Source organism: Coregonus lavaretus, assembly GCF_964263955.1.
Source record: "Coregonus lavaretus genome assembly, chromosome: 37".
Classification (NCBI taxonomy): domain Eukaryota; kingdom Metazoa; phylum Chordata; class Actinopteri; order Salmoniformes; family Salmonidae; genus Coregonus; species Coregonus lavaretus.
This window is the reverse complement of record NC_140024.1, coordinates 30352398-30368244: the sequence shown is the minus strand read 5'-3', so window position 1 is coordinate 30368244 and position 15847 is coordinate 30352398. Positions and strand designations below refer to the sequence as shown.

General features: G+C 41.8%; 1 protein-coding gene across 1 annotated transcript; it reads left to right on the top strand.

Moving 5' to 3' along the window:
• The first annotated feature begins 2557 nt into the window (after positions 1-2557).
• LOC311111861 (RNA-binding protein, mRNA-processing factor 2a-like) lies at positions 2558-14010 on the top strand. The gene is made up of 8 exons (XM_084154768.1): positions 2558-2902; positions 5930-6007; positions 7546-7584; positions 8069-8131; positions 9361-9511; positions 10265-10413; positions 12768-12840; positions 12960-14010. Exons 1-7 carry the CDS (start codon positions 2669-2671, stop codon positions 12831-12833), a joined length of 780 nt encoding a protein of 259 aa, XP_084010894.1. The 5' UTR covers positions 2558-2668; the 3' UTR covers positions 12834-12840; positions 12960-14010.
• Positions 14011-15847: the final 1837 nt, after the last annotated feature.

Genomic DNA, 15847 nt, shown 5'->3' with positions numbered 1-15847 from the left:
AGTCATGTGAAGACTTTGAAAAGCTCCATGTAAATCCATTCCATGAATATAGCCTGGCTTTCGTCTCACTCGGTGTAAATGTGACTGACCGAGACACAGAACATGAAACTCTCAGAGGTCACATAAACACAATCTTGTTGTGTTGCTATACAAAGTGTTGCTATATAAAGTCAGGAAGCCGCCTGCCCTTTGAGATTTAGTAAGGCCTTGTTGAGATACACTGTATATACAAAAGTATGTGGACACCCCTTCAAATTAGTGGATTCGGCTATTTCAGCCACACCCGTTGCTGACAGGTGTATAAAAATCGAGCACACAGCCATGCAATCTCCATAGACAAACATTGACAGTAGAATGGCCTTACTGAAGAGCTCAGTAACTTTCAACGTGGCACCGTCATAGGATGCCACCTGTCCAACAAGTCAGATGCCCCGGTCAACTGTAAGTGCTGTTATTGTGAAGTGGAAATGTCTAGGAGCAACAACGGCTCTGCCGCTGAAGTGGTAAGCCACACAAGCTCACAGAACGGGATGCCGAGTGCTGAAGTGCATAGCGCGTAAATATCGTCTGTCCTTGGTTGCAACACTCACTACCGAGTTCCAAACTGCCTCTGGAAGCAACGTCAGCACAATAACTGTTCGTCGGGAGCTTCATGAATTGGGTTTCCATGGCAAGCATCGGCTGGATTGGTGTAAAGCTCGCCACCATTGGAAATGCTTTCTCTGGAGTGATGAATTACACTTCACCATCTGGCAGTGCGACGGACGAACCTGGGTTTGGCAGATGCCAGGAGAACACTACCTGCCCGAATGCATAGTGCCAACTGTAAAGTTTGGTGGAGGAGGAATAATGGTCTGGGGCTGTTTTTCATGGTTCGAGCTAGGCCCCTTAGTTCCAGTGAAGGGAAATCTTAACACTACAGCATACAATGACATTCTAGACGATTCTGTGCTTCCAACTTTGTGGCAACATTTTGGGGAAGTCCCTTTCCTGTTTCAACATGACAATACCCCGTGCACAAAGCAAGGTTCATACAGAAATGGTTTGTCGAGATAGGTGTGGAAGAACTTGACTGGCCTGCACAGAGCCCTGACCTCAACCCCATTGAACACCTTTGGGATAAATTGGAACGCCGACTGCGAGCCATGCCTAATCGCCCAACATCAGCACCCGACCTCACTAATGCTCTTGTGGCTGAATGGAAGCAAGTTCCCGCAGCAATGTTTCAACATGTATTGGAAAGCCTTCCCAGAAGAGTGGAGGCTGTTATAGCAGGGGGACCAACTCCATATTAATGCCCATGATTTTGGAATGAGATGTTCGACGAGCAGGTGTCCACATGCTTCTGGTCATGTGAGATACACCTGGGCATTTCTCCAGCATCATACCTTGGCATAAACTTGGTGTCATTTTGCTTTAAACAATTTCAACATTTGTTCATCACAATCTGCTCATAAAGACCTGCTCAACTTAAAAAGGCATGTCATAAAACATAAAAAGATGTATAGGATTCTGTATACTTCGATACAGAATAATTATATAGATTCTGTACTATTAACTTTGATTAAAACATTTGACTAGTCATTAATGCAGTTTTAGGATGCAGTAGTAACAATCTACGTTGTTTTTGAAAATGAACATTGGTTTGAAAATGTGAATAGAAACCCTCTATATTATAACAGATATTACTTTGAGATCATATGTCATAATCTAATTAAATTAACCGATCTTTGTCTTCAATAATATTCTGAGCAGATGGAATCATTACCGTTATGCATTATACAGAAAAGCATTTTAAAGAAAACAGATAGATATGGGAAATATTTTGCCTAAAGTAGGCCTATATTAAATATCAACTTTCGAAAATGTAATTAGGCTAATAAAAGAGAATGTTTTATCAGTGATAATAAATATTTTTAGGCTATATAAAACAAATATACAGCTCACAATTAATTAACATTAGCCAATGATACACTAACATATATTTTTCAAATTAAAATGGCTTATAATGTCACAAATCTAAAATATAAAAGGCCTATTCATTTAGTATTAAATACTAAAGTATCTCAAATAACTGGCACAAATAATAGGTGTTTCTGTAATTCGATGGCTGGTGTTTTTTCTATTAAAGTTAAGTCAATTTGTATCAAACAACACTGAAATTGTATATGAAATAATCTTCCTTTTTTAATAGTGAAAATAATCTCCATCATTATTTAAAGGCTAATTATATTTTACAAGAAAAAAGATACTCGAAGTGCATGTCAAACAACCATACATTGAGATGTATAGGTCTATAATAAAAATGTGTGGGATGCTCATTTTATAGGCAGACAAAAAGGGAATGTATAGGTTGCGAAAATATTTTCTATTGGCTCATGGTCTCCCATAGAAACGGTGATGCAGTTATGAAGGGGCAGGGTTTGATACCAGCTGAGGCGGATCTCCAACATGATTACAGCACTCACAGGGCTGGAACATAATTGATGACCTAATTGCAAAACAGGGGAAGGACCGCGGAAACGCGCTCCAATGAAAAAGTTGACTTGTTCTCCCACCAGATTCCCCAACCAAACGCAATTGATGTGAGCAGAGGTGCATACGAGCACTTCTTTCCCCCTGTTGCACCCTCACACTGCACTTATTCACCTTTAGTTTATTTTTATGAATGATTATCTCTCGCAAAACATCCTTGGATACTTCGGCTACACCACGAACTCACCTCGGCACATCTTTCCTGAAGTATAAACGCCATCAAGACTTCAACCACAAGCGCACTTGGGGAAAATACTCTAAAAACTTCACATTTTCTTCTCTAACTGACGCTGAAGTAAACCTCAACATGTCTATCACAAGTCTGAAGTCTGATTCCGAGACGAACAACGTTTCCATAGAAGAGGAGGTAAGAATATGGTCTTTGGTGTTTTTTTACTTGTCATAAAAGTTCTGTATCAGAATGTCTTTGTTTGGAACCGGTTGTGAGTGTGCCTACGAAGTCTAGTCTGGAAGAGATGCAAAGTAGCCTACAAATTGATTTCCTCCCCCTAATTGTAGGCTAATTCATGTTAGACTGATTCAAAACCCATTGCAAGAGAAAAAGGGTGTGAAGTTATATCTAGGTATGGTTTTCTTAAGTCGTTCGTTTCCATTGGAGGTTCTGAAAAGGGTGTGCCTCAGTTTTTTTTTAATGGACGTTTACATTTTTATGATTGAAAGTAAAATGATTGTTTTTTGCGGGGGTTGGTGTCTTTAAATTAGGTCTACAGTAGATTATTGTTATGGCGAACGTGAAATATTGGGTTAGACTATAGCCTAATTGCCATGACATTTTGGCTGAATTTCAGGATTTATTTTGATTTTGCTTTTAAAGTCCCAAATCTATTCAATGTTAAATATTACAATTGTAGATCTATAGGTTAGGCTTCATTTTAAACATTTTAACAAATCCGCAGTAGGCCTATGAATTGATCAGGTATGTCTGTCCTGTAGCTTTATGGACAGACCCACCTGATTTCATATACTGCCGATGAACTTCAGCGCACACTATCTGCACCGTCGGACTGAACCGGACTTTATTTTGCCATCACACACATTTCGTATCCTAATCTGATCTGTGGTCAGTAAAAAATGTAAAATGTATTTCCAATCTTGCAGTGTAAATAAATAAAATAAATAAATGTCCTCTGGTCTGGACATTAACTGGATAGATCCACGAAATCCACCAACGTTTGGTAGGTAGGCTTACAGCAAGTGGATGGATGGATTGCCAAAAGGACTTCATAATTTCCCTTACATATCCCAATCAATTATTTAATTTTGTTCCAGATTCCAACCATATACCTTATTTTGCGTTTGCCTTGTATTATTTAGGCCCTGTAACCTACACACACTTGAGTGTATTTTTGATTAACCTTCAACAAACATTAAATTGTCCAAGAAACCATATTGTTCTAAGGTTAAACCATTTTTTAAATGACAATCAAAATTTGAAATCTTTTAACAGTAATGCTTATTTTCTACTCCGTAGTCAGATGTTCAAATTAGGCCGATGAGTTAGTCTAGATGGGACGGGGCTGACAGTACGTGCCATAGACTTGCATGGGAGTTCTGTCGCAGGAGCACCTGAAATGTTGGCGCTGTGGTTCGGAGGCGCGGGTCAAAGGAAGGAAATGGTGTCACACTGTGCACTGTTGTCCGCCGCTGTTCCTCTGGCAGTCCATTGTGCTGCACAGGCCTCCCCACAGAGTGGGAACCAATGGCCCTTCTGTAGGCCTGTTTATTTCCTCAGCCACTGCAGGGTTCAATGGACAACATTACAGGCCCATGTTTGTGTTGGATTCACATGTGGAAATCCGTCCCTTTTTCCCTCTCACTAAATAGATCGCAGCATTTACACAGGCAGCCCAATTCTGATTTCACTAATTGGTCTTTTGACCAATCAGATCAGCTCTGAAGATCTGACGTAAAAAGATCAGATGTGATTGGTCAAAAGTCCATTTAGTGGAAAAAAATATCAAATTGGGCAGCCTGTGTAAACGCAGCCTGAGTCATGAGGGGCAGCACATCACTACTTTGTTCTTAAAGACAACACCACCATTTTAGGTCGCCGTAGCACATCGTCCTTTGTTATTGCTTTTTTATGCTGCATGTTCAAGGATTTGGGCCGACATCTGGGGGCATGTAGAGTGAGCATTCCTTCAGTAGCCTAGTCATTGTGGTGTGGCGGTACTAGTTAGAGTGGTGTGGCGGTACTAGTTAGAGTGGTGTGGCGGTACTAGTTAGAGTAGTGTGGCGGTACTAGTTAGAGTGGTGTGGCGGTACTAGTTAGAATGGTGTGGCGGTACTAGTTAGCGTGGTGTGGCGGTACTAGTTAGCGTGGTGTGGCGGTACTAGTTAGAGTGGTGTGGCGGTACTAGTAAGAGTGGTGTGGCGGTACTAGTTAGAGTGGTGTGGCGGTACTAGTTAGAGTGGTGTGGCGGTACTAGTTAGAGTGGTGTGGCGGTACTAGTTAGAGTGGTGTGGCGGTACTAGTTAGAGTGGTGTGGCGGTACTAGTTAGAGTGGTGTGGCGGTACTAGTTAGCGTAGTGTTGCCCAGAAGCGCTCCATTATCTCTATGTAGGAAAATGGTTTGGTTGTGTCACTAAGCAAGTGGTATAGCGCTTTATTCAGTCAACTAGGAATAGGTTAGTCTGTTAGGAGATTCATGTCAAAACTGTCCTTTGTACAGTACAGAAAACATCTCAATTTGTTTTGACATTTCAAACTGCATCAGAGGTGGCCAATCCTCCCCTGCCGACGACCGGTCTGTGTGCAGGTTATAGCCAAGCAGTAACGCCTGATTCTGCAAGTTCTTGACAATAACAGATCGCAAAGAATATTTGAACATATCAAGACGGTGCTCCATTTTCAGGAGCAAGATTGTGTGCACAATATCCCATAATATGTTAATGAGTAGAACCTGGCCAATGAATCTGTCCTTCAGTCACGATTCTATGATATATAATATGCCATTTAGCAGACGCTTTTATCCAAAGCGACAGTCATGCGCGCCTATATTTTACGTATGGGTGGGAGATGAACCCACTATCCTGGCGTTGCAAGCGCCATGCTATACCAACGGAACCATACAGGACCACATTGCCATACAGTCTTCTCTAATGTTCATGACTGATTCTATTAAAATGTATAAAGGTTTTCCTATAAAATAAAAATCATTTGAATCCTATGCTCTGGCCGCAGTTTTTCAAGGTATCTAGCCGTATTTCCCCTAACAGATAGGATTAAATGCACAGAAATAGAATGCTGATTCATCCATTCTATTACTATGCATTTAATCCTGTCCGATAGACGAAATCCGGATAGATAACTTTAGAAAAACGGGGCCCTGGAGATAGTCTAGACTGTTTTTCATTGAGTTTTGTTTTCCAGGTACGAACACTCTTTGTTAGTGGCCTACCAGTGGATATCAAACCTCGTGAACTGTACCTGCTGTTCAGACCATTTAAGGTAAGCATACTCTTGGGATTAGTTACCGAGGCGATGGAAGAATTTGGCCTCCATATTTTCGTAATTGTCCACTGCAACGGAGACAGCAGACAGTCCACTCTTGTCATTGGCTTTTCTGTTCCGTTTTAATTTCCTGCATTTTAATTCTCTGCATTTTCAAATTAAAACATTTCATAATGGGAATAAACAAAGGACATATTATCAGGAGTATTCTTTGTAAACGCACGTGTCAACGGACAGCATCGGGTGCCAATAACGTAGCTTAGCTGAATTTAGTCCCTTAAATGTTTTGACGTTTTTGCAAAAGCAACAGCCCATATGGTTAATTATGTTGTGATTATCATCTTACAATACCACGGAAGACTCCAGAAATATTAAAAGGAGTAACACTAAATCACTGTTCATCTACAATATATTGTTCATTATTAATCTACATGTACAGCTTCATAACCCACCCCCACCCTCCCTCAGACCAAAATGGAGGTGGTATCCATCACACATGGATGGTCTTGTGGAATGTGTAAATGAGTAGCACTGCTATTGGCCAACTATCCCGGTGACCCAACTCCCCTCCAGGTCAGGAAGATTAGGATTCTTCCATTTCGTTTCGCGTGTGATTCGGGCCAAGCTTTCAAAGCAGTTCTATGAAATCACTGAAACCAGGCCGTTCTCCATGTCTGTTTTCATAGATTAGATTCCATTGTATATATTGTTTGCCATAGACTGGCTCTAGTCTATACTCTCTGCTGTTGTATCATTCTGTATATTGGATCTGAAGCTTGATTTTGGCAGTGGACCTCCCAACCCTCCCAGCTGCTTTACTGTTTTTCCCAGAACACCACAACCTAAGGCCCACATGCTTTTTAATGATTTGTATGAAGCAAAGTAGATGGGATTCAGCTGCTTCTGTTATTAGTTGTATGTATTTAGTGTTACATTTGTGTTGAAGGTGGTTTGGATTTCCTGACAGGATTGAAACACTCCCAACTTCACATCGGCTTAAGTTGTTTAATTTCCCATGTCTGTATATCAGGATTAGAAGATCTCTCATCCATCAATACCACAGTCAGGCCAACATCCACTACATTCCCCAGGAATCTGACTCATCCTGACATCCAAAGCCAATTTTTATAACAATGACTAAGAATGATTCACATTAATAGTAATTCACTAGCTGTTGAACAGCCTATGAAGTTCTGGCATAGTTCAGGAGAAGGTTGGAGCATCAGTTCACAAACTAGTTAGACCTACACAGTAACATAAAATAGTTTCCTTTAAGATGAGACAAAAATACATAATTCCAGACGGTCTGTGGATTTCACCTTTTTCTTTATCGACATACCTATATGGTTAACCATGTTACCGTGTGCTTAATCATGTGTATGACGGCCCCCTTTCCATGCAGCGTATCAATTGCGTGACCCCCAAAATACAAGCGCCACGCTGTCAGGTTTCTCCTCATATGGTGAGGGGAGTGTATGTCTGGCTTCCTGCATGGGACTTCATGGTTGTTAATTGGAGGTATTTTCTTCTTACAGGGTTACGAGGGGTCACTGATTAAGTTGACATCAAAACAGGTGAGAAGCTTTCTGTTATTACTACAGCGCAATCATGGCCCCCTAATGAAGGCTACATATGGAGTATACCACCTTGGCTGGAGAGTGGAATTGTTCAGTTTTCCAATAACAATTTGGATTAGCTGTAATCAAAAAGTGGTACATAGCTAATTTAATGTAGGATTGCTAACATTGGTCTAGTTAATCATTTTTCAATAGGTAACAACACCTTCCCATGCAGCTGTCACGCATTCATCTAATAAGATTAAACCTTTATGTGGTTTAGCTTTTGTTGTGAAATTGTTTCAAACTGATTGGAAAAAGTGATTTACTTATTATTATTATTGCGATCCGTTTGCGCTCGCCTTGTCTAATGCATTTATGATTCAGTCACACTGTATTCTGACCATTTACCTCAAGTGCACTTGGCCAGTGTTGTTCCTGTGCTAACCTGTGGAGGTGGACATTAGGCCCCTCTGTCTGAGTGTTCTCTCCTCTCTTCCAGCCAGTTGGGTTTGTCACCTTCGACAATCGGACTGGAGCCGAAGCTGCCAAAAACGCATTAAACGTAAGCATCAGACCAGGCGGACAGTGTTGACAGTAGCCGTGAATTGTTGCAATGGCTTCATCCTCCCTGGACACAAGGACTTTGCCCAAAATGTGTTGCGTTGTTTGTTATTTTGTGGCATATACAGTAGTTACTCTGTAACACTTTACGTAAAGCCTGCATGTTTTGTGCTTTATAACTTGGTATAAGCCTTTTTATGTCTGTAACCATTAGAAGATTACACCTAAAGGTGGCATACATGATCATGACGTCATCGAGTCTTACAGAACTGTCAAAATGCGTTATACCTGCAGGCTTTGTGTTAGCGTTACTTTGACTCTGTCTCCTCTGTCCTGTTTCTAACCTGTAAGGTATGGATGGGGGTTCACTGCTGGGCTAACTGATCTCGTCTGATCACTCAAACAAAGCATTTTCTCTTACAATTCAAGGGCAGGGCCATTTTTGGAAACAGAGACCAGAATCCTGTAGACTTACGGTAGTTAACCTTGGTATAATTGAACACATCTTTCGTAATACGGTACAGCTCTCCTAATTTGCATATCACTGCTTAGCCATATAAATATATAATTACGGAGCTACATTGATAGTTTTGAACACCTTCTGTAATATAACCTCTTACTGTCACTATGTAGCCACAATGGCCGTATCTAACACAGCTCTCATAGCATAGTCTTCCTCATATGGACGTCACAACCTGTAGCCACATAAGCAGTCTCACACTCACACACCAACATACTCACCTGCATGTGGGCACAATGCTTAGGGCACAGAAACACAACCAGGGTCAACCACATCCAAGGCCAAGTCTTTCACAGCTTCCTCTCCTCCTCGTCTTCTCTCGTCATGAAAGGGCTCGATATGGTGGAAGCAATAGGCTGACTACCTATCCACACCCTGTGCCCTTAAGTGGTCATGGAGAGGAGAATACTAGTGCCCTGTAGACTACTTTAAAAAGGATGCATCCTTCCACCCTTTTCCTCTTTGACGTCGTCACTGATCTGATGCGGTTGGATTGGTCGAGACAATAGGGGAAACTTTACTTTTCTTATCCAGTCACGTATAGATCAGTGGTTACCTTAATGAAGGTGGGGAAACAAGGACGCATTGGACAAGTATTGGAGCGGGGCCAATGGAGAGGGGGTCATGTAAGGCTGAGACACACTTGCCCTAGGCCTAGACTCACCTAGGCCGCCTCCTTTACAATCCTGTGTCCCCGTCTCTCCTCTCAGGGCATCCGTTTTGACCCTGAGTGCCCCCAGACCCTGCGGTTAGAGTTTGCTAAAGCCAACACGAAGATGGCAAAGAGTAAGCTGATGGGCACACCGAACCCCACTAATATCCACCCTGCTCTAGGAGCTCACTTCATTGCACGGGACCCATGTAAGTTGTTACGGCTTCACAACAACACTATAGCCTCTACCCACTCTCACCACTGTGCCAATCCTCAGTTCCCCCCCCCCCCCCCTCTCTTGCTGGGCGCGTTGAAGTAAAACCCACAATTGGGTGGAATAATGAGCTAAAGACTAACTCACCCGCCACATGCATGCCTCATCGGACTGTAGATGTAGTTATAATTTTTTTTTTCTTCAATTTAGAATTTCTACAGTGTCTGTGCTAGTCTGACTCGGCCTAGACTGCAGGTGCCCCCTCTGTTGCCCATGCACCTGCTTGTTGCCCCTGGGTGAGGAGTGGCACTGGATGGCCCCGGCCTAGTTAATGACCTTATTGATGTTTAAATGGTACTGGGATGACTTCTACCGGGCTTAGTTGTTATATTGATTTGACTTAAAATCCCATAAGACCACAAATTTATGACTGTAATTGCTTAACTTCGCTGACTGTAAATTGGGTTTACTGTCAGCACATGTAAGTACGCCATACTTTTTATCTGAAATATTAACGCAAAGAGGAAAGCAAGACAATGACGACTTTCCCTACTTCAACTTTACAGTTCACATGTACTACATAGAGGATTCAGTAGGGTTCTGAGTAGTGTTCTAGTTTGTCTTTCAGCTGTCATTCAGTTAGCAGCTTCTAATCACTACTGATAATGTCAATGGGGCATTTGCACAGATGGTGGTTATACCCAATACTGTGTTTTCCCCCATTTTTTTGCCTCCTGCATGTTTCCAGATGACCTGACGGGGGCAGCGTTGATCCCAGCGTCCCCGGACGCGTGGACCCCATACCCCCTGTACACCACGGAGCTGACCCCCGGGCTCCCTCACGGCGCCTTCACCTATCCAGCGGCGGCTGCTGCTGCTGCTGCCCTCCACGCCCAGGTACGGGACCAACCGGTCTCTTTCCTCTTCTCCCCTCTCCTCTCCACTCACTGCAGTTCAGTAAGAATGGAGGCCAATAGGCTCTTCCTTGTGCTCTTGACATCCTCCCAGCGACTGTCATTAGCCCAATTCAATGCCTTGCCACCGTCCGTAAAGGTCGACTCAGCGATACGACGCCATCAAACACGTTGGGGTGACTTCCCGCTTGCAGATGTCAACGGCAACAGAATTGTTGGCTCTTTTGCATACTTCCTTGAAGCATGTCAACTAGGACAAGCTGTTAGTGGCAGTCTTGGCAGATTAGAATTGTATTGTTTTCTGTGAACAGGAAATTGCCCCGCTGTGTATGTCATATAGTCTTCAAAGCAACTTATACCACAGAGGAAGTTATTTCTGACTCACTGAATAATTGTTCTCTATTCTGTTCTCTACGCTAGTAGCATCCATTCCTCTGTTCTCTACGCTAGTAGCATCCATTCCTCTGTTCTCTACGCTAGTAGCATCCATTCCTCTGTTCTCTACGCTAGTAGCATCCATTCCTCTGTTCTCTACGCTAGTAGCATTCATGTCCTGACGGACTCCTCACGCCACATACTTCCATCTCCTCACAGCCCCTCCCATTGGTTCTCACCAGTCACAGCCCCTCCCATTGATTCTCACCAGGGAAGAGCCCCACTGCTCCGTAGGTGTCTGGGCCTGAAAGCTGCAAGTGTGACTGGAGCCTTTAATGCATCCTCACCTTCAGAGTTCACTTCCTTCCTGCTAAGTCAGTATGCAGCCTCACACCGTAGGGTCATTAGGGAGAGGAGTCCATAGATCCTATTAAATTACTTATTCTACATTTATGGAGGAGACACTCCTACCCAGTGGTGGAAATGGACTTGACTCAGTTAGGGCAACCCAGGTAGGGAGGTCCGGGGACAGACTGATGGACGTATCGCCGGCAACACAGTTTACACACAGAATCCAGGGGCCACGTTCAGTGGGAAAACATTGTGACACGTTGCGGCTAGAAATATCATGAACAGATGTAATTCAGCCACAGTTAATGTCAGAGGCATGTTTGTTCTTTTATATATTCCTATCCAAACGTTCGACAATGTCGTGCCTTGTTGAACGTGGCCCCGTTCTAGGGGGTTCCCCCTCAATTCCACCACTGCTTCTACCTTCGAGTGAGACTGTCTTGGGAGGAAACTAGCAAATGATAAAGAAGCTAGCTATAGGACCCTTCAACCAGCCTTTCCATTGGTGTGTTGTAGGAATGCTCTCAAAGCAAACTGAGGCAGAAAACACTGGGTGAAGTCCTTCCATTGATAGCTAATTGCTGTCTGCATGCTGGTATAATGGTACAGTGGGCTACACTGCAGTTGTCCGGTCCAGCAAGAATAGTGGAAATGGTTTCTGCCACGGGTCATTTGAAGTTCCACGCCGAGGTAACTTCCTTGTGTAATGTATGAAAACAGTGGAGTGTTACTCTGTGAAATGGGCAGCGATTGTGGCCTTTTTCTTTGGGCAAAACAACCTCAGAGAAATGTGTGGTATTTACTGGGAGAGAACTGTCGGTCATGACGATCTTCTTTGGAGGTGCCAACTTACTGTCCACGTCCTTGCTTGGAACAAAAGCTTTTCTGTTAGAAATGCAAAGGAGAGGGTTCCTAATTGCCATCTGATGAAGGATCCCGCAAATGCTCTGAATTTGCTCCCACCAACACTCCTGTCCAATGGATGAATGAGGAAATACACTGAACTTGGTATAGTTGTCAAACCACCAATGAATTGTAAGGGCTCCAAAACCAAAGCTTACCGTACAATTATCAGGGGTTCACCCTCTCGCGGTCAAAATTCAGGTTTCTTTTGTTTGATGAAATCCTAAGGCAATAACTTGTCTACAAAGCATGAACCATTGTTCTTGTAGATTTTGTACCGTGTCATGATTGACCTCACTTTAGTCCAACCAAACTAGTTTGACCAGAGGTATGGGAAGGTAGTCGTCACTTAATTAGTTACCTTTTTAAGATGGAAATGTTTAACACATGGAATAGCTTGCTTGTCTCATTTCCATTAAGGTCTTGTTATGACATTGTTGTGCATTGTCATAATAGGGCAGCTGTGACCCACATTCCCATGGTCTTTGAATGACCAGCGCTTAAAGGGACAGTTCATCCAAATCTGTTTAAATGCATTTATACTTTTAGAGCTTTTCAATGGGTGAGAAGACTTCAGTCCACAATTTGGAAAAAGTTAATTTCCCTTTCCGTTTAAAATCTTGTTTCCGACAGTCCTCCTGTTGGAAAATCTTACAGGTTGCGATCAATTGTTATTCTGTCTGACTTTGGTTTCTTTGATCTCTCTAGATGCGCTGGTACCCTACTCCATCTGAAACTAACCAGCCAGGATGGAAGTCCAGGCAGTTCTGTTAGATATTTAGTGAGTATCTTTTATACAAGTGCTTTAATCAAAGGTTTTTCAGAACATGCAATATGGATGACATTAAACTGATTGAAAAATGACAACTTTTTTTGTTGTTGTCCAATTTCCCCCTTCAGATGTATTTTGGGATCCAGACCTTCTCCGTCCAGTTGAAGGAAGGTTTTACTGAGCTCATCATTAATTTAATCAGGTTTATTTAATGGACAAATGTGCATTACGGACCTATTTATGTTCTCTGGCTTCTCTGGAGGGGTCTGAACTGACAACACCTTGCTGTCGACAGATTGAGCTGATGATTCCTTTTGGCAACTATTCCGGTACCATCTTAGCACTTCCAACCCTCACGCGAGCCAAGTCAATGCAATGGGTCATTATTTGCTGAAGAAAATAACATCCTGAAGAAGTTATACATTATAAAGCTACTCCTTGGGTTATGGCTCAGAGGTTAGAGCTGTCATTGCATGTTGAAGTATTTTTGGCATGAATTAGAAAGCAGAGTTCTGTGTATCCTCGTTTTTCTTAGTGCTTGTGTTGCCTCTTTACCTGGACCTAGAGTCTAGACAATGAATCCCCTTTGCTTCCTGTGTATTTCTGGTCGTACAAGTGAAAGATGGACTGTTGTGTAGATGGCTCCTCTTGCATGGACCTTTTAGAATGCACCTCTAGGTTCTGACAATCCCAGTCTCTCCCAAAATATCAATGTCTATAAAGAGTATATTTGAGCATATACAAAGTACAAGTATTTTTGTACTTTTGTTTAATGTATATTTATGCATTTTTTTTGTGGTAATAAATAATGATTCTGTATATGTTTGTTTAGGAGTATTTTGTGTTTTGGTGGTGTTTTGATCTATAATCCTGTTTAAGTACTTTAAAAAAAGTGCAATTGTATTTGTTTTATGAGGGAGGTCTCCTGAAATACTCAAGAATTCTAAAAGTGGCCCATGTGCCATTTGGACTGCTAAAAATTTGATTGCTGATTTTTCAGAATGTGAAACTGGACTACAGACATGAAGGGGTTGCTTTTGGGGGCCATTTTTAAATGGCCCAGTAGGATTAGGTGGATGGAGAAATTTAAGTTTGCAGTTTAGAAAATGTTTGTCTCTGTATCTGCTGAACATGAGATGTACAACTGTTCCCGTTTTATGAATTAAACAAAGTGAATGCATTTGTTGTCTTATTGAATTACCAAGGTTTTAACTATGCACTTTTGTCTATTACACGTAAGCTTTGGCTTTGCTGACTTGACTCCACTTTACAGTACATCACAGCTGAATTTGATGTTTGCAGGTCAATTATTCATTTTAAATGTGCTATTGTATTCGTCTCTGTTACCAGTAGAGCTGACCTACACCACACTCTGCCTTCTGAAGATGTTAAGTGTTTCTGCCCAACCAAGCATGATGGCTACTCAAGGGACTGTTAAGTGGACATTTTTCAATAGAACAGCTGCTTATTTACATTGGGTGACGCACGGCTGTGATTCTGTCAATTTTCATGGCCTGTTTAGTGGCCAGAATAAGGATTCATTTAGGTATTTAATACAATTTTGGCCTATGACTAGGTTATAATGTTTGGACCCCAGGTAGAGTATCTGCTGCCTTGGCAGCAGCTAATTGGGATCCATAAATACAAAAATATAATTTGAAATATAAGAACTATGAAATAATTTAACATTAAAGCAAAGACGCTGACCTATCAACCCAAACTAATCCACATCGGCTAGACTGGATAGAAATTCAAGTAGAACCAAACTGCCTTACCTGGCCTGTTCCATCACACACCAGTAAATACAAATATTGGTTGTAGGCACTCTTGCTCCAATAACAATAGACTATAGCCATCTCATAATGGGGAAAATGATTTCAGCAGCATATTGTGTACACAGTATCAACTGTACACAACCTTGGATGTGGTTTGTGATTAATTCTGTTTTTACAATCTGTGTCTAAATCCTAATGAATAACATTCAAACTTGAGTTCATAAAAAGCAATGAATCTCTGCACATCACAGTAGCTTGCCCTTCAGGAAAACATTAGGACATACAACACAAGACTTGTGCTTTTATGCAAGAGAGTTGAATTGACAGGATATCGATGACGCCTGCTGTGACATCATGCACACTATGGATTAAGGACAGATGGGTGCTTCGGCGGCCATCGTCTGCACCAACCAAATCTGGAAGTAAAAGGTAGAGCAGGTCGAAAACATCCTTGTCTTTCCAAATCATTTTATTGTAATCAGTAAGCAATGAACAGAATGTTATGTGAGATCATTAAAAATATTGTGTTTGTGAATGAATCAGAATGAAATTGTATTTTGTAGATTTGTAGCCTAGGCCTATTTGAATTGGTATGTGTTAGTAAACTGATTTATTTCACAACAGATGTAAACAAGTGTATCAGATGTTACCAAGTGTTACTGATGTAAACGAGTGTAACTGATGTAAGGAAGTGCAGATAGTTTTGCTTAGTCAGTTCGATACCCCAACTGACATACAGTACTATAACCAAATATTTCACAATTTACCATTATGATGAATAAATTATGATCGGATGGATGGATTAATATTACTGTATTGATCCCGGGGGTCACAGGCTTATACAACAACATACACATTATAACAACATAAATCCATTTACATTTTAGTAGACGCTCTTATCCAGAGCGACTTACAGGAGCAATTAGGGTTAAGTGCCTTGCTCAAGGGCACATCGACAGATTTTTCACCTAGTCGGCTCGGGGATTAGAACCAGCGACCTTTCGGTTACTGGCACAACGCTCTTAACCACTAAGCTACCTGCCGCCCCAATTACATACCATTTACATACCAATTGTTTTTATCAGTGCTGTATATATACACATGTGCATGTATGTTTTTTTGTATCATTAGATACTTGTTTGAATAGGTCAGACTAGAGATTGCCCCTATAATATAACCACTGAAATGTCCCTTATGGTGACATCCATTGGGGGAAATGCACGTTATTTATACCCACTCAG